The sequence below is a fragment of the Vicia villosa genome, unplaced genomic scaffold, assembly GCF_029867415.1.
Source record: "Vicia villosa cultivar HV-30 ecotype Madison, WI unplaced genomic scaffold, Vvil1.0 ctg.001753F_1_1, whole genome shotgun sequence".
In the NCBI taxonomy this organism is placed as follows: Eukaryota; Viridiplantae; Streptophyta; class Magnoliopsida; order Fabales; family Fabaceae; genus Vicia; species Vicia villosa.
Window position 1 is genome coordinate 289,999 of NW_026705716.1, and position 19,131 is coordinate 309,129.

At 40.4% G+C, this 19,131-nt stretch overlaps 1 protein-coding gene across 1 annotated transcript; it reads right to left on the minus strand.

The window, feature by feature from the left end:
• Nucleotides 1–4,762: 4,762 nt before the first annotated feature.
• Nucleotides 4,763–7,144, minus strand: LOC131636470 (uncharacterized). Its single transcript, XM_058907075.1, has 3 exons — nt 6,952–7,144; nt 6,316–6,816; nt 4,763–6,243 (listed from the first exon to the last, which is right to left on the minus strand). Exons 1-3 carry the CDS (start codon nt 7,142–7,144, stop codon nt 4,763–4,765), a joined length of 2,175 nt encoding a protein of 724 aa, XP_058763058.1.
• Between the last annotated feature and the right edge of the window lie 11,987 nt (nt 7,145–19,131).

Genomic DNA, 19,131 nt, shown 5'->3' on the forward strand with positions numbered 1-19,131 from the left:
CGCCTTCACAAAACCTGCTAATAAAAGCTTCATTAATAACACTTGTGATTTTGAAATGTACCTCAGTCGGGATGGCTACCCTCGCATTGTAACACAGCCCCATGATTAATCCGGGATAGATAAGGACACCGGCTTTGCCTCCATGCCTTGTTCCCATAACCGATACTCTCCTCATTTCTTCAGAAATGATGCTGGCCAAATCAATCGGCACTCTGTACAAGATGCAAAACAGCATGTATCCCACTTCTAGTGAGATATGCGTTGTGTGGGTTCTTGGCCGGATGTTATGCAATACCACCACTAGCAAGGCTTTAACCTCCACTTTAAAATCCTCTCTTTTCCATCCTTTTGGCGCTCCCGACTCATTCAACTCATATGTCTTTCCTTCGAGGCATAAGGACTCACTGACGACTTTGATGTTCCAATCATTAGTGAGAAACCTTCGGTGGTATTCGCTTCTCACTCCATCGGGTAGCTCTAATGGGGATCCCAGGTATTCATTTATAGCACTCCTCTTAAAAGAGATGGTTTTCCCCCTCACCATTGTCTTGTACATAAATTCGGTCCCGTCTTCAACCGGAATGGCATTCGCATAGAATTCGCGAACAAGGTCATAATTAATCTCAGCTACCGGTTCACATATCTTCCCCCATCTGAGTCTCTCCAATGTCTGAAGTAAACCTCGCATCGGACCATTTGGTTTGAACCGGATGAACCTTTCAGCCTGGACGATTCGGTTGCACAAGTAGGTATATCGCTCCTCCTGTTCCTCGCCAAGGAACCTTGGTACGGAGTGGGAAGGATTGGTGCTTCTGGTTTTTGTACGCTTTGACATGTGCAACCAATCAATCAACCAAACCATAGCAACCAGACTGTTAGAAATAAGAACAAGAATTTATAAAACACCCAGTTTGCGGCGCCATCATTGTTTGCAGCGCAAAGGTGTAGGTTCAAACCCAGTTCGCGGCGCAAAGGTGTGTTTGCAGCGCAAACTATGCGATACCCAGCAGCCATGGCTCAGAATGGAAGGGTTGCTTGCAATAAGAAGAACCCAAATCACCCAAATGCAATTTCAACCCATTAAACCCTAAGAGTAACACATGCAAGTTCAAATTTTTGGACATCAAGATTGAATCTCAATGTTAATTGAAGAACCCTAACCTAGAATGAGACGAACAACAAGCTTTAAGAGTCATGAACATAGCAAAGCATACCTTTGATTTGAGTTAAGAAACTGCAGAGATTGAAGAGGGATGTGTGTGATGGTGTTGGTGAACTTAGGGTTTGGAGATGGAGGGTGGAAGTTTTGTGAGAGAGAGAGTTTAAAAGAAAATGACAGAGTAACTAAAATAAAATGGAAGAGTAATAAGATAAAAGAGTACTTAAGTAAAAAAAATAAAAAGGAAGGAGTTTGCTGCCTCGCAGGGTTTGCGGCGCAATCCCTTGTTTGCGGCGCAAACAGGATGAAATTCCTTTGTAAAAATGGCTTGCTTTCTGTTTTTGCCCTGTTTGCGGGGCAAACCTTGTTTGCGGCGCAATAGCTGAAAAGAAAAAGAAAATTCTCATTTGTTTGCGGCGCAAACACTTGTTTGCGGGGCAAACAGAATAACTTTTCTTTGTAAAAATAACCAACTCTCTGTTTGTGTTTTGTTTGCGGGGCAAACATTGTTTGCGGGGCAACACAGACTTAAATTTTCAAAAATTGCCAATTTCACAATACCCTTCACTTGCGAAAGAGAATACAAACACCTAACAACTATAAAACAGAAATTATATGAAAATAACACTAGCAACTCACGACGTTGGGTGGCCTCCCAACAAGCGCTTTGTTTAACGTCGTTTAAGCTCGACGGTTCAATGATCCTCACGGATCATTAAGTAACATAGCACATGATTCGCGCACCACTTCCCCACCATGATAAGGCTTGAGTCTCTGACCATTAACTGTCCATCTTTCCTTAGACTTGGGATCCTCAATCACAATGGCTCCATAGTCCCTCATTTCCTTCACCACAAAGGGTCCAGACCATTTTGATTTAAGTTTACCGGGAAACAATCGAAGCCGTGAGTTGAATAGCAACACCATCTGCCCCTCATGAAAACTTTTGCATCGGACCTTTTTATCATGATACGCTTTGACTTTGTATTTGTAGAGCTTATTGGAGTGATACGCCTGGTCCCTTAACTCTTCCAATTCATGGAGTTGGTCTTTTCTTTTGTGGCCGGCCAGAGCGGAATCAAAGTTTAGAAACTTAAGGGCCCAAAGTGCTCTATGTTCCAACTCTACTGGAAGATGACAAGTTTTTCCGTAGACCATCTGAAAAGGGGTTAGTCCAATAGGGGCTTTGTAGGCAGTACGGTATGCCCACAAAGCTTCATCTAGTTTCAAAGACCACTCTTTTCTAGAGCTCGAGACCGTTTTCTCAAGAATTCTCTTTACCTCTCTATTTGATACTTCCGTTTGACCATTCGCTTGTGGGTGATAAGGGGTGGTCACCTTATGTTTTACACCATAATGTTCTAAAACTTTTTCCAGAGGTGTATTACAAAAGTGAGAACCTCCATCACTTATCAAAACCCTTGGCACACCAAAACGTGAGAAGATATTTTTCTTTAAGAATTTGATCACTGTTTTGGAGTCGGCCTTAGGTGTCGCAAGTGCTTCCACCCACTTAGATACATAGTCAACGGCAACAAGAATGTATTCATTAGCGAAGGAGGGAGGAAATGGACCAACAAAATCAATGCCCTAACAATCAAAAACTTCAACTTCTAACATATTGGTTAAGGGCATTTCATCGCGTTTTCCTATTCCTCCACTCCTTTGGAATTTGTCACAACTTTTTGCGTGCTCATGAGCATCTTTGAATAGAGTAGGCCAGAAGAACCCTGACAGGAGTACTTTGGTGGCTGTTCTCCATCCACTAGAGTGGCCTCCATACGGAGAGTTGTGACAATGCCAAAGAATATCTTTCGATTCCTCATTGGTGACACATCTTCTCAAGATGTTGTCAACACCTTCTTTGAATAGATATGGGTCATCCCATACATAGTGTTTGGCATCCGCTAAAAATTTCTTTCTTTGATTGCTAGTGAGGTCCTCCGGGATCAACCCGGTTGCCTTATAATTTGCAAAATCGGCAAACCAAGGCCTCACGTGAATCGCAAAAAGTTTTTCATCGGGAAATTCTTCTCTTACTTCTATCTCATTCTTTGTAATCTCCACGTTTACCAATCGAGATAAATGATCCGCCACCAAGTTTTCGGATCCCTTTTTGTCTCGGATTTCCAAATCAAACTCTTGTAAAAGTAAAATCCAACGGATTAACCTTTGTTTGGAATCCGGCTTGGTTAGCAAATATTTTATCGCGGAATGATCGGTGTAGACTACAAATTTAGAACCAATCAAATAAGCTCTAAATTTCTCCAATGCATACACTATGGCTAGTAGCTCTTTTTCAGTTGTTGCATAATTAATTTGAGCTTCATTCAAAACTTTACTAGCATAGTGAATTGCATGGAAAACTTTTGATCTTCTTTGACCTAGTACCGCACCAACCGCATAATCGCTTGCATCACACATGAGTTCAAAATCCATTTTCCAATTTGGAGCAACGATTATGGGTGCGGTAACTAATTTGTCTTTCAGCTCAAGGAATGCTTTCAGACAAGACTCATCAAAATTAAAATGCGTACCTTTGTTGAGCAAATTACTCAATGGCTTTGCGATCTTCGAAAAATCCTTTATGAATCTCCTGTAGAAACCGGCATGTCCAAGAAAACTCCTTATTCCCTTGATGTTGGTTGGTGGTGGCAGCTTCTCTATGATTTCCACTTTGGTTTTGTCAACTTCAAGTCCTTTGGAAGAAATTTTGTGTCCAAGAACCACTCCTTCGGTGACCATAAAGTTGCATTTTTCCCAATTGAGCACAAGGTTGGTCTTCACACATCTATCCAATACTACTTCAAGATTCTTTAAGCATAGGTCAAAAGATGCTCCATACACCGAAAAATCGTCCATGAACACCTCAATACATTCTTCAATCAAATCCGCAAAGATGGCTTGCATGCATCTTTGGAATGTAGCTGGAGCATTACATAGTCCAAAGGGCATTCTTCGATAGGCAAAAACACCAAAGGGACATGTAAAAGCGGTCTTCTCATGATCCGCCGGGTTCACCGAAATTTGGTTGTAGCCCGAATAACCATCTAAAAAGCAATAGAAATTCTTGCCGGCTAGCCTTTCCAACATTTGATCCATGAAAGGCAATGGGAAATGATCCTTCCTTGTTGCTTGATTTAATCTTCTATAGTCAATACACATTCTCCACCCGGTTACCGTTCTTGTCGGGATCAATTCATTCTTTTCATTTCGGATAACCGTCATGCCGCCTTTCTTAGGAACAACTTGCACCGGACTTAACCATTCGCTATCGGAAATAGGATAAATCATCCCGGCCTCTAATAGCTTAACTACTTCTTTCCTCACGACTTCCTTCATTGATGGGTTGAGCCGTCTTTGAGGTTGAGCAACCGGTTTGTAATCGTCCTCCATCATGATTTTGTGCATGCAATAAGCGGGACTAATACCTTTCAAATCAGATAAAACCCACCCTATTGCACCTTCATGCTTCTTTAACACCTCGATTAAGCGGGTCTCCTCTTGAGTAGACAAAGAATTACTAATGATCACCGGCTTAGTGAAGTTATCACCAAGGAAAACATACTTCAAATGAGGTGGCAACATCTTTAGCTCAATTTTTTATTCTTCCACTTTCTTTTCCGCATGCAACTCTTCTACCTTTTCTTCATTATGGTCTATCTCCCCACAAGATTCCAACTCATTCAAGAATGCTTCCATTTCTTTCTCTTCAATCTCGGATAAGACATTGTAAGCTCCTATAAGAGATCTTTCCAAAGGACTAGAGATGTGAACTTGATTAGCAACCTCCTCGATCTCCTCTTCGGTGGCATCGACTCGAAATGTGTCATGTTTATCCTTGGGATGCTTCATTGCTTCAAAGAGATTGAAAGTGACTTCTTCATCTTGCACTCTCACCTTCATAAGACCATCGTCTATGTCGATCATCATCCGGGCTGTTTTCATGAAAGGTCTTCCAAGTATCAATGGTACGTCACAGTCTTCTTCCATATCAACTACCACAAAGTCTACCGGGAACAAAAATTTGTCCACTTTGACTAGCATGTCTTGTGCAACTCCATAAGGAGAGGTGAGAGACTTGTCGGCTAGTTGCAAAGTCATTCGGGTCGGCTTCATCTCTTTTCCCAATCTCTTGATGATAGATAACAGAATTAAATTAATACTTGAGCCTAAATCTACCAAACCGTTACCTATGTAATGACCTCCAATTGTAACCGGCAAGGTAACACGTCCCGGGTCGGCTTCTTTTTTTTGTAATGTCTTTTGGATTATGGCACTACAACGAGCATCAAGTAAAATAGTCTCCTCTTCCGAATATCTCTTTTTCTTGGTGAGAATGTCCTTCATGAACTTTGCATATTTTGGCATTTGTTCTAACGCTTCGGAAAATGGGATATTTACTTGGAGTTGTTTGAAAATATCCATAAACCTAGCGTATTGCCTTGCATTATCCTTCCTTGATTTGGCATGAGGGTATGGTAAGTGTTGGGAAGGGATTTCGCTCTTTTGTTCATCTCTCTTTTTATTTCTCTTCACACTTTTAGTGTTTTTCTCCTTTTCTTCATCTTCTCTCCTCTCTTTTTCAACTAAGTCTTCCTCTATCTTTTCCTCAATTTTTTCTCCCTCATTTTCAACTATCACTTCCACTTCTTCCTCTTCAACTACTACCTCCTCATCATCTTCCACTATAACCTCTTCATTCACACCATTATTCACCTTTCTCCCACTTCTTGTAACAATGGCTTTGCAATGTTCCTTAGGATTAGTTTGGGTGTTGGCGGAAAAGGATGTTCCCGGTTGTTGCTCGGACAATTGCTTTGCAAGTTGACCCACTTGATTTTCTAAATTCTTTATGGCCGCTTCATTGCTCCTTTGGTTAGCCATGGATGCTTGCATGAATTGTGTAAGAGTGTCTTCCAATTTTGAACTCCCACCTTGAGATTGTTGACCTTGGACTTGAGGATTTGGGCTTTGATAAGGACTTTGATGTTGATAGTGTTGATTATTGAATCTTGAGGGTTGAAATCCTTGGTTGTTTCTTTGGTACGGGTTATTGTGAGGTGGAGGTTGCCTTTGATAACCTTGATTTTGATTGTTGACATAATTCACTTCTTCACCCTCGGGAGGAGGACAAAACCCGGTAGGATGGTCACCTTGACACAGTTCACAACTTGCTACGTGAGAAGTCATTTGCATCCCATGAATTTCCTTCATTTGTTGTGGAAGCTTCGACATTTGCTTAGTGAGTAACTCAACTTGTTGAGAGAGAATCTTGTTTTGAGCAAGGATGGCATCATTGGTGTTTAATTCGAGAACACCCGGCTTCCTTTGTGATGGACTCCTATCATGTTGAGTTTGGAGATCATTGAGTGCCATACGATCGATTATCATTATTGCATCCTCCGCGCTTTTTGACATTAGGGAGCCACCCGCGGTAGCATCCAAAAGTGTCTTGTGCACCGGTTGAAGCCCATTTCGGAAGATGTGAATTTGTGTGAGATCATCAAAACCATGACCCTTGCATTTTCTAAGCATGGATTTGAATCTTTCCCAAGCATCATTTAAGGACTCGTTGGTTCCTTGATTGAAAACCGCAATTGCCGTTTTGGCCTCCATGAATCGGGATTGAGGAAAGTATCGTTCTAAAAATTTTTCTTCCAATAGATTCCAATCCGTCATCACATTTGGTAATTGATCAAGATACCATTCTTTGGCTTTCCCAAGTAGTGAGTGTGGAAATAATCTCTTGAACAATGATTCTTCATTGGCCGCATCGACTCCCGTTGAACCCGCAATCTCATAAAACTTGGTGAGATGTGCAAAGGGATCCTCATGATCCATTCCGGTGAATGGAATTGCATAAACAAGTTGGAGGATTCCGGTCTTCATCTCTGTATTTGCTCCACCTTGAGCATTGCGTGCAAATTGGGCGGTACGTCTTGGACTATTGGCGGACATTTCGGTTGGAACAACACCCGCCATGTCTCCTTCAAATGTGTCTACAACTACTTCTTCAATTTGATTGTTAGAAGAAGTAGATGCCTCCTCTCATTGTCTCTTCTCTTGAGCTAACTTTCTTCTTCTTCGTGTCTTGCTATTGAGCTTTCGGAGTGTTCTTTCAATTTCGGGATCGAAATGAAATTGCTCTTCGGTAGCTTTTTCTCGCATGCACAAGAGTCTACAAAACTAGCAAACCAAGTGAAACGCAAAAGAGTTTAGAATAAAGTAACAACTTAAAACAATGAACTATTGCAATGCTTGCAATATCAAACGCCAATCCCCGGCAACGGCGCCAATTTGTTGAATAGTATATTCAAGGCAAATATTTTTAAATCGTATCCACAGAGATTGGGTGATATTACCGCCGTTCTATAGTTACTATCGCTTTAAGTTTAAGTTGTAACAAAGTTGGTTTAAGTTGAGTTTCTATTTTTCTATTCAAAAGGTAAAACAAGTAATAAAATAAGATTTGTTCAAAGATAAAAGATTGACAAGATTGGTTTTGGTTTCACTATCCCTATCTCCTATGTGACTTTAACAACTAAAGTATACTTCAATAGCAATGCAATGTTCTAGTATCCTCTCAACAATGTTTATGTCTAAACAAAGTTGTGAAAGTTAATATATTAATCTTTAGATGATCTCTCACTCTAACTATCAATACATTAAGCTTGATTGATTGATACAAATAGAAAAGTGGCAAATAAATCTATCTCTAGCATTTATCCACTACTTGATAAAATGTTGTAGAACAAGACTTGAAATATATTTCTCAATCATAAATCAAATCTAAATATGAAATATAAAACAACAACATTCATCCATTTCAATACTAATGAAGTTCATACAAAAGTGTTAGAGGAAATACATAGTTAACAAGGATAGCTACTACCTCCAATCTTGTCAAAATGGGATTTAGCTACTCATCACCATGGTTGACAGCAAGAAGAATGAAGAAGAAGCTATGAGCATCAATCTCTCACAAAGTTACAAGCTTTTCTCTCCAAAACCCTAACCTCAATGTTTGGTTCACAATAGAATAGAATGAATGGTCTTGGTTCCTCTTCTTTTATCTAAGTTAACCCCCCAAAATTCGTCCTAACTGTCCACCTTCCAAAGATTAAAAATTAACTAATGACAAGTGGCAGACCAGCTAAATTAAAAGAGGAGTTTTGCTGCGCAGTGTTTGCGGCGCCAAGGGTGTTTGCGGCGCAAACACTTCAATTTCTCCCACATCAGAATCCAGCCAAAAACCAAGACAGAAGAGATTTTTGTAGGTTGCGGCGCCAAGGATGTTTGCGGGGCAAACTGATCTCCTCAGCTCTTCTTGTACAAGTCCAAGCCTTCAAGTGATTCCCCTTTGCTTCCATGAGCTTCAAACCTAATCAAGCGCTACAAAACTAACAAACATGTGAAATAACAATTCAAAAGAACTAAAATTAACTAAATTGCAAAATTATTAATTTGTAAGAATAAATGTGTGATTATTGAGTGAAAAGTGGCTAAAGGGACCAAAAACAATATATGAAAATTAGTACTATTCGGTCCCTAACATCTAGCCGTCAACTCTAAGTCCTCAACAATGACATCTTCAGGAAAAATAACCGTTTTCGTGAAACAGTTGATATGAACCCGGTTAAATTGCAACCAATTCATGCCCAGGATAACATCCAGTTGTTCCAACGGAAGGCACACTAAGTCCATTCCAAATTCTCTACCAAAAATATCAATTGGACAATTCAAACAAGCAAACGAAGTAGTCACTGAACCCGACGCAGGAGTGTCAATGATCATACTTCCATTAATCTCAGATATTTCCAAATTCAGTCGTTTAGCACAATCCCATGAAATAAACGAGTGAGTTGCTCCAGTATCTATTATTGCAATTAAAGGAGTGCCATGGATAAAACACGTACCTTTAATCAACCGATCCTCTGGAGTAGTCTCTAAACCAGATAAGGCGAACACCTTACCACCAGCTTGATTCTTCTTCGGCTTAGGACACTTAGGACTAATATGACCTTCTTCCCCGCAGTTGAAACAAGTTACAGTATTCCCTTTGCACTCAATAGCAATGTGACTTGCCTTTCCACATCTATAGCACTTCTTTTCCTCACTTTTGCACTCGTGAATGCGATGTCCAGGTTCTCCACACTTGAAGCACTTAATAGGGGCACTAGAGTCTCCCCCACTAGGCTTCTTCCAGCCCCCAGCTTTCTGGTTACCCTTACCATATGGCTTACCACGATCCATATGCTTTTTCCCTTTCCTGTCGACTAACTCGCGAGAGTGTGACGACTTCAGTTTAATATTGTCCTCTTCAAAGATTCGGCTGCAGTCAACCAAATCGACAAACCTGCGAATCCTCTGGTATCTGATACCCTGTTTAATCTCATCACGGAGACCATTCTCAAACTTAACACACTTCGAGAACTCGCTAGCCTCATCATTGTTGTAGTGGACATAATACTTTGCCAGCTCAACAAACTTGGACGCATACTCCGGCACAGTCATGTTACCTTGTGTCAGCTCCAAAAATTCAATCTCTTTCCTGCCTCTAACATCCTAAGGAAAGTACCTCCGCAAGAATTCTCTCTTGAACACAGCCCAAGTGATTGCAATACCTGCAGCTTGCAGTTCGTCCCTACTAGCCATCCACCAATCATCAGCTTCCTCAGACAGCATGTGAGTACCATATCTCACCTTCAGATTTTCGTCACAATCAATCACCCGGAAGATCCTTTCAATTTCCTTCAGCCACTTCTGGGCGCCTTCGGGATCGTGAGTGCCTTTGAACAACGGAGGGTTGTTCATCTGAAAACTGTTCAGCTGCCTGTCAGCACCAATTCCAGCTCCATTGGCATTCCCTCCCAACACACCAGCAATCATACCGAGAGCCTCAGCAATCGCGTCGTCGTTCCTTCCTCCTCTCCCGGCCATTGTTCTGCTAAATGTCAAACAATATTTATTAGAACAAGAAGTATCGACAGTGTCAATCTTACACTAATCGCATACAAGGGGTCATCCGACACTAAGACTCTGACTCAAACGACCAACTATGCTCTGATACCACTATTGTAACACCCTTCTAATACCCCGCATAAATAATAAACAATAATCAGAGTAAACATGAAAAGGGCATTACAACTTCCAAATAATTAACAATAATACTCATGTCATGCCATAAAAGAGAACGTCAACCAAATTTATTCAGATCATCATGTTTAACACAGCGGAATTATCTTTAACATCTGAATAACAAACAGCCAAGTCACAGACTTAAAACATCAACATAAAAATCCATCCATAATAAAAAGAGTTTAACAAGTAACTCTAAACGACGCCCCCAGTGTTACACGACCAGAGCATGACACGGACCCAACTGACTCTAACGAACTACTTGACGAGCTAATCCTCCCAAGTACGAGAGCTACTCCTTAATCTGAAAAATAACAACAGTAAGGGTGAGTCTCATTCACATTTAACTAATGTTATAAGATATAGGTAATAAAATATCATTTCACATGCCATTCACCCAATCACAGTTATTATCAGATTCAAACCATACAATCAGTAAGCAAATAACCAGATTAGCACATATTATAACATTGGACAATCTTCCATTCATGTTATAATAGCAAAACAGCCTAATGCAATGCAACTACATGCATGTGGTACCAAAATCTGGGATAACCCAACTCACCGACCCACCATCGTCAAGGATACGGTAACACCCACTCACTAATTCCACACAATGGGAATTAGCTACCACTGATCCACCATCGTCAAGGACCAGCCACATAATGATTATGAATGCATGCATCAACCATAACATGCTCATCACCCACATAACTCGATCAATGTCATAATCATTAATAAAACACGCATTTCACGCCAACAATACATGTATAATAAACACCAGTTATAATCACAACATCATACAGGTAAAACATTCATTAGTGTACCTATAAACATATCCCACCACAAACAAATAAGATCGAGTGTTTTAAAAATAATTCAAGCCACAACTCAAAACACCCTTTTGAGTATATAAATTATTTGATTAGCTTCACTGTACTCGAAACGGCACCAAAATCCGGTTTACGGTTTAAAAGTTACACATTTTTAAACTTTTCAAAACGGCCTGTCGCAACAACTAACAGCACGCGGCGCCACACACATTCGCGGTGCGGAACGAATCGGAACTACGCCTTCGCGGCGCAAACAAGGTTTCGCGGCGCGGAACGAGAAGGAGCTACGCCTTCGCGGCGCGTACTGAACACAACAAAACTTCCTGGCCTTCTGCCAAGCAGTTCGCGGTGCCAACTCCTGGACGCGGCGCGAACTGTCGATTTCCAGGACTCCGAATAGCAGAAAACAGCCTGCGATTTCGTCCCTCTTTCACCGAATCACTACCAAACCAATCTCATTCCAACCAGATTTCGCATACAGTGAAATAACACATATTATAACACATTTATATTACATTCAACCATCCAATTATCACCATGCATGATCAATACAATCATTATAAATCAATTCTCCCAAAAACCTAACATTTTTACAACCTAAGCATAACCCAATTGATCCGAATAACACGATCAATTCTATCATACTACCTATAATCCCATAATAGAAGATAAACGGAAGAGTCCCCCCTTACCTGAAGGTTGATTCTTCGCTCTTCCTCGTGTCGCACTTCTCCGCTCCTCTTCTCTTTTCACGTTCAGACTCTTCTCTTCTCCTTAGTTCTATTTCTCTTTCCCACAATTCCTCTATTTTTCTATTTTATGAAAATAAGCTTATCATTAGTAATGGGCTTCACCACTGACACCCCCCCTTTCTACTACAAGCGACACTGGCCCATTAGCCTCATTATTTCCATTTTTCTCAGTTAACTCAAATAATTCTAATATTTAATCCAAAAATTAATTAAATTAAATAAAGAATTTTATTGGGTGTTACACAAAACGCGTGTTTTTGTTACTTTTGTTTTAAATTTTTTAATTTTAAATAAGCTACGAGAGCGCTTTTGAAAATCGCCTTAGTACCCATGGTTATACCAGCGCTTTTTAGGGTAAAAGCGCTCTTGTACCCCACCCCCTATAGCAGCGCTTTCATAACCCCCTATAAGAGCGCTTTTGAGAAGCGCTTTCGTACCCATGCCTTTACCAGCGCTTTTTGAAAGCGCTTTCGTAACCCCCTATAAGAGTGCTTTTTTTGCGTGTTTTTTAATTTTGTTTTTAGCGAAACCTATACGAGCGTTTTTTTCTAAAAGCGCTTTCATAGGGGTGCTGCTAAAAGACAAATTTGGCATAGTGACATATGTCAACCGAGTACCGTTCAGGTTGAATAGTCTATTCACCTTGGTTATTTCACGATAACAACAAGTACAGTTCCACTTTCCATTGACCGGAAGAATAAACTGGCGGGATCACTCGACGAACCCGGGACCTTGGCCATCAATCCTGTTTCGACTCACCTCATGGAACCCTTCAATCGAGCCGACTCCTGCCCCAGCGTTTGCGGTCCCTCGGACTTCTCCGTTAAGCACGACATCACTTTCACCTTCATACTCCAAAGTAAGCGACGGGATTTCAGGGAATTCGTGACAGCATCTATGAGATCGGTAGAAGCGATGTGGCAATATATAGCCAGATAAACTAGTGACACTCTACTTCATGGTATATACTGACTTCATAAGGAGCATCAAGCCGGCAACATTGATGCCGCCAGTCAAAGAGTGGATAATTAAAAGAATTGGGCTCACAACGATTAAGCCGTTGATTTTTATCAGATGCAACCTAAATGCCATGATCACAAGTCGGTGATTCGACAATTACAAACTAGTCTGAATTACAACACCGACGTCAAAAGATAAGTGATCCTCATAACTTCTTTTAAATTATCACGGCCTGGTTGTAAAATTGGATTATGCATAATTTTACTTATGAGATTCACACATTATGGCCTATCCTTCAATGTGAATTATTTACGGTTTCGAGGTTGACGCCATTGAAGCACTCTGTGACTTGCATATGGTCACGGAATGGTCCTTTTATGATAATTTGGAAGGAAAATAAGGACAGGTTTTGTAACAGTAGAAACAGGGGTTGCGGTTATTAACACTATCTTAGTCTTCCTTGTGGTATGACCATCACGACAGTGGCAATGGGGAGGATTAAAAGTTTCTGCTTCCGTTTATGCTTATTCATTGTTACTAAACCGTTACAATCGATGACGCGTATTATCAATGCCATATTGATGAGTATGTAACTGATATTGTTTTATGTATTGCATCCAGGATCATTTTATTGTGATAATTGATGATCCATTAAAGAGCTTCTGCAAAGAACAAAGATAAAATGTATGATAAAGCACTATCACTGCCGCCATGCTTAAGGAAAACAGATGGTTCACATCCAGTATAATAAAGCATACGGTTCACCTTTAAAATGAGCTAAACCGTCCAATGGATCCGGCAAGTCAAATCGCATGAATAATGTCGATCACACAAACAAGACCGACATCACCATTGAAAGATAAGTTATTCCACTTATTTATTAATTATTCTTACACATGAATGATTTTGATTAAATCCCACTCAGGCATATGCCATGTGAACTTTCAATGATTTTGATTAAACCAGTGAATCAACAAACCGGCACGACGGTGGTTATCAGATGCATATGATGAGCTCTAAAGGAGAGGGTGGTCATCATCTTAAATTCTTAACAGCCCGGAGATTTTGCAATCATAACTTCTATCGCAGATTATTTCAGATGCAGTCACAAGGTCGATGTCAACGATAAGACCTTTGATCAAGGATCTTGCACAAAAACACTTATTCTATGAATATCTCGGAGTACAATATCGCCAACAGTTCTCTGAATTCAAGGGTTGGTGAATCCTTGTAACTCTGCAGTTACGTGACTGCTGTGTTCTAACGATACACCTCGTGTTCCCGTCGCTACAAAACAAAAGGCTGATGCAGGCGACATAAGTGACAGTGTTGTAGATATCACATATTGAGAAGTTTATTAGATAAAAGTTTCAGTTGATGAAACTAACGAAACTTCATTCTGCTCCTAGCTCGATTGCCGAAAACAATGCCGACGCTACTACGAAAAGTTAAGAAACAATTCTATTACTGTTCTAGTTTACTGCAATATTGCTACAATTATTGAGTTTGATTTATGATTAGTTATAAATGCGTAATCATATTCCTTGGGTAAATTAACAATTTATTGACTAAGAGATATGATGTTCCAAACAGACTGAATACATTGCTAATTGTTATGTGTTATCTCTGTTTTTTATGTTGTCAATGTTCGAGTCGAGGAGGGGCCCTTTACCTTTGGCTTCCCATGACGAAGATGACAACTTGAAATCTTGTATTCCTTCCCGTTGCAATACAGAGTAAGCTGAACCAAGTCCGACAATGGACGCACTGAATGAAACAGGATTCCCGGATACCAAATGACTCGCCATACAACACGGGAAGGATACCGATGTGTGATATGACACTGGGATGAAACTCAAACTCTCCTTTACAAAGTCTCAGCAAGCGGGAAATAATAGAGAAACATCTGACTTTATCTATGCTGAATCATAATATCGCCAAGGCCACCAAAAGATAAGCTATTACTTGCGGTTTCTATTGTTGGATTATAATATCTCAACTAAACCTCTGTGCTTGAAGATTCTGGAGTAGCTGATTTGCTAAAGCTAGCTACAAGAGAAATTCCTTTATTTTTCCGAAAAAGTTATGAGGTAAAATATAATCTGCCTTGTTAAATTCCATTTGAAGATTTGTAGGCATCACACAACAGGGGCTTGTTTAATTTGCACTAATGGAGGCAGCCTGTTGGTAATTGAACGCACCATATGATAGATCTTAGACAAGGTAAAATGCAGAAAATTGAATTGCTAAGAAGACAAACTTAAAACAACTTGAACATTAACTTTCTGCCTACAAACAGTAGCAGCATTACATATAAATACTTAGGGTTTCACTAATAATTGGGCCATGGGCCACTACAAACAGCATAGCTAAAATAAAACTCTATTTATAGTGGATACCCCACTTAATAAGTGTAATAGTCTTTAAGCCAAAGGGGCATTTTTCTGTCTCTAATATTCTTAATGGGCTGCGGTTCTGTTGGGCTAACAATACTTCCGGATCCAAAGGGAACCTTGTCCTCAAGGTTCAGTTGTGAGTTAGAGGAGGAGGCCCACGGTTTTGGGGATTTGTTGATGTTGTGTGGGTTACAGCTGGGAGGTGAATCACGTGGGATGCATTGGGAAGGAGAATTAGTAGTGATGGGTAGGTTGGCTGTTGCAGAGTGTTGGACAGAAGGAAAGGATGAGGTGGCGGTAAGTGGTTGGTTGGAAGAAGATATCAGGGATTCTCTGGATACGGGATAAGATAAGGGGTAGGTTGGGAAATTTGGTTTGTCTGTAGAAGTCACGCAAGTGGGGTTAAGTGTACCGTTGATGCAACGGTCAGATTTTAAAGGAAGAGGCACGTGGCTGTTGGGGAGTGAAGGTGAATGTGGGGATATAAAAGGTAAGCCAACCCTACTTGCACTTTCCTTTGGTGAGTTTGAGTTAGAAAGACAAGTACTTTGTAAAGAGTGTTCCAAGTTCCTCTTATCAGTTGAAGGTTTCGGACCTTCTTGCATGTGTGTGTCGGCAGATCTGCAAAGCTTTGCTTCAGGTAAGATATTCTTCTCCCTTGTAAGCTGTGTTAAATTCTGTTTCTGTGTGGTTGGCTTATTGGAGTGTGGTTGTTCTTGTCCTTGCAGAAAGATTTTGGAAATGTGTAAAGGTAGATCCAGTGAGTTGAAGTTAGAAGGTGATTCAAAGAATGGTCTTAACAGGGACACATGCACAACAGGATGGATCTTGGATGAAGAAGGTAGATCTAATTCATAAGCGACTTCACCAACGCGTTTAACAACCTTATAGGGACCGTGGTAGTACTTCGAAAGCTTTTGAGAGGACCTCCTAGTAACTGTTTGTTGTCGGTAAGGGCGGAGACGAAGAAGAACCGAATCTCCAACGTTAAAGGTAAGCTCGCGTCTGTTCTTGTTAGCTTGAGTCTCCATTTGTTTTCTGCTCCTTTGTAGGTTGAGTTTGAGCTGATCCAAAATCTCTTTTCTTTGTTGTAGGGAAGAGTCTAAGGACTCAATGGAAGCAGAATCTTTAACGTAGTCCAGAATAGCTGGGGGTGGTCTACCATAAAGAGCCGTGAAAGGGGACATTTTGATTGCAGAATGGTAGGATGTATTGTACCAGAACTCAGCTAAATGCAAAAACTTAAACCACTGTTTCGGATGATCACTAACAAAACAGCGCAAGTAAGTTTCCAAACTTCTATTAACAACTTCAGATTGTCCGTCCGTTTCTGGGTGGTAGGTGTGGTGTCGTTTTCTTTTACCTCCCCGTTTCACTTGGGAGGACGGCACGCTAAACCCTTCACGCGAAATTTGGAAGGAGAATGCGCCCGTGGTGGGATGAATTTTATTTCAGTTCTTCCTACGATATCACACGAACTTTCTTATTTGTCCTACGAGTAGGAAAGGGGAAAAAAGATCTCAACTAAACCCTAGGAGTTTGCTAAGTGTGGGGATTTACACCTAGACTAGAAATTCTGGAGTCCGGGAGGTCGGTTATACATAGGGAAGTGTTTAAACACCCTACATATCTGTAGTACTCTACAGGAACCTTCTCTGTGTCATTGTGATTGTGTTTGCTGCTAATGATTGGGAAAGTTTCTCCTTTGTGTTAGGAGAAGGAATTGAATTGATTTGAAAAGACAGACAGACAGACAGACTGACTATTTTTGGTATTTTATTAGCTCGCTGAGATTCCTTGTGAACCTCATGCCTACATATCCCTAGTGGAAGTCAGAGCTTAATGTAGTTCGGGGAACTAACTAGGGAAATTAATTGTTTTTGGTGCCTTGCTTGAAGCTCAAGGTTGAAGCTTGGAATTAAATCTCTGTTTACAGTAAAGAGACATGAAATCATCTCTACAGAGAGGTATTCGTACTATTCTACCACAAACATTTTGAAAGTGTGACAGAATAACTGAATTCATTTCATTCAAGAGGGGGACCTTACTTGTGTGTGTGCAAGTATGCCAGTCAGATGCCTCTTAAATGAAAGAAAGATGCTCGTCCAAATTAGGGAAAGTGTACAAGTCTGGGGATGTGCCAGAGCATGTCTTTCAGAGTCCTAAATGGGAGACTTTGATTGAAATTGAAATTGAAATGTTTGTTTGTTTGAATGTGGTAGAGTAGTAAAAATATCTCTTTATAGAGATAAGCTATGTCTATCTACTGTATGAAAGATTTGACTTTAGCTGGCTTGTATGAGGCCCAAGCTTGAGGCTTTTTGATTGATTAATTGATATTATTGATTCTGGGAGATGACTCCACTGGGGATTAATTACAGGGTATTTTTGTGTTCTGTACAAAGCCCAGAATTGAGGCTGACTCTACTTAGGGAGACTCTATTTGTGTGCCTTGTACAAAGCCCAAGGTTGTGGCTAACTGTTGAGGATAATTGAATTTTTAAGACTATGAATGACTCTATTTTATGTGCCTTGTACAAAGCCCAAGGTTGTGGCTGACTGTTGCTAGGGAAAACATTATTTTCTGCCTTGTACAAAGCCCAAGGTTGTGGCGGACTCTTAAATGAATTAAGTATGGATGACTATATGGGGAAAGATCCTAAGTGTTAGGAATCTTTGACACATGAAAGATATGGTTTATCTGCCTTGTATAAAGCCCAAGGTTGTGGCTACTAAGTGATGAAAGACTCACTGGGGAGACTCTATTATCTGCCTTGTACAATGCCCAAGGTTGAGGCTGACTCTTGACAGGGGAGTTTTATTGTTTGGGTGCCTTGTATGAAGCCCAAGGTTGAGGCTAACTGTTTTTGTTGGTTTTGACTCTACTGAGGAGATTTTATTTATTAAAAGACTGTTTTTCTTTGGAAGCTAACCCTTTCCAGGGATTTTGACTCAGCTGGTGAATTTGTCTGTTAAAAGACTGACTTTATCATGTTTTTTTTGGAGGCTGACCCTTTCCAGGGGTTTTGACTCTTTTGGGGAAATTATCTCCTAAGAGAATGAAATTATTCTTTTGACTTTTTATTAATTGACTTTGGAGGCTAACCCTTTCCAGGGGTTTTTGTTAAAATGAAGGAATGTGTGGAAGCTAACCCTTTCCAGGGATTTTGACATTTTAGACAGATGTTGGAGGCTAACCCTTTCCAGGGGTTTTTATTGAAATGATGGATTGATTTTAATTGACTTTGGAGGCTAACCCTTTCCAGGGAATTTATGATTGAAAAGTGGATGGCAGAAAGATTATCTAGTGGAGACTCTTTGTTTAAAGCCCAAGATGAAGGCTGACTCAATGCTGAGGATGACCAAAACATAGATCCTAGACTCTACTAAGGAGGATTGATGAAGATAAGGGTGACAGAGACTGTCCATGTCTCTCATTCCAAAAAGTGTACTCAATGTGAAATTGAGACAAACTTAGCTTGTTTTAAGTCTGGTTTAAATTGGAAGAAACTCACCAGGGTAGGCTAAAAGGTGACTAAAGACCTGTTCCTATGTTTATAAGAAACCTGATGGGTCCTTGTATACAAGCTCAAGAGGAAGCTGGAAATGCTTTTAAGAAGCCTGTGGGTCCTTGTACAAAGCCCAAGAGGAGGCTAATCGAGGGTCCTTGTTATAGCACAAGAGAAAGCTTATGTAGTTTTGAACTTATTTTGGCTCTAAGCAAATGGGTAAGAGGTTTCACCGGGAATAATTCCTCTTTGGGTGGATGTGTCCTATATTTTGGATTCTAAGGTTTTTGCCAAGATGTTTCACCGGGAATAATTCATCTTGGTGGTTTGAACTACAGATCTCTAATTAGGAAAGAGCCTTCACCGGGAAGACATTCTCAA

Coding starts and splice junctions, on each gene's coding strand:
- LOC131636470 (XM_058907075.1), bottom strand. CDS start 7,144: ATGGCGGGTGTTGTTCCAACCGAAATGTCCGCCAATAGTCCAAGACGT. Junction 6,817..6,951: donor CAAGTTTTATGAGATTGCGG/GTTCAACGGGAG, acceptor ATCTATTGGAAG/AAAAATTTTTAGAACGATAC. Junction 6,244..6,315: donor AAGTTGTGAACTGTGTCAAG/GTGACCATCCTA, acceptor ATCAAAATCAAG/GTTATCAAAGGCAACCTCCA.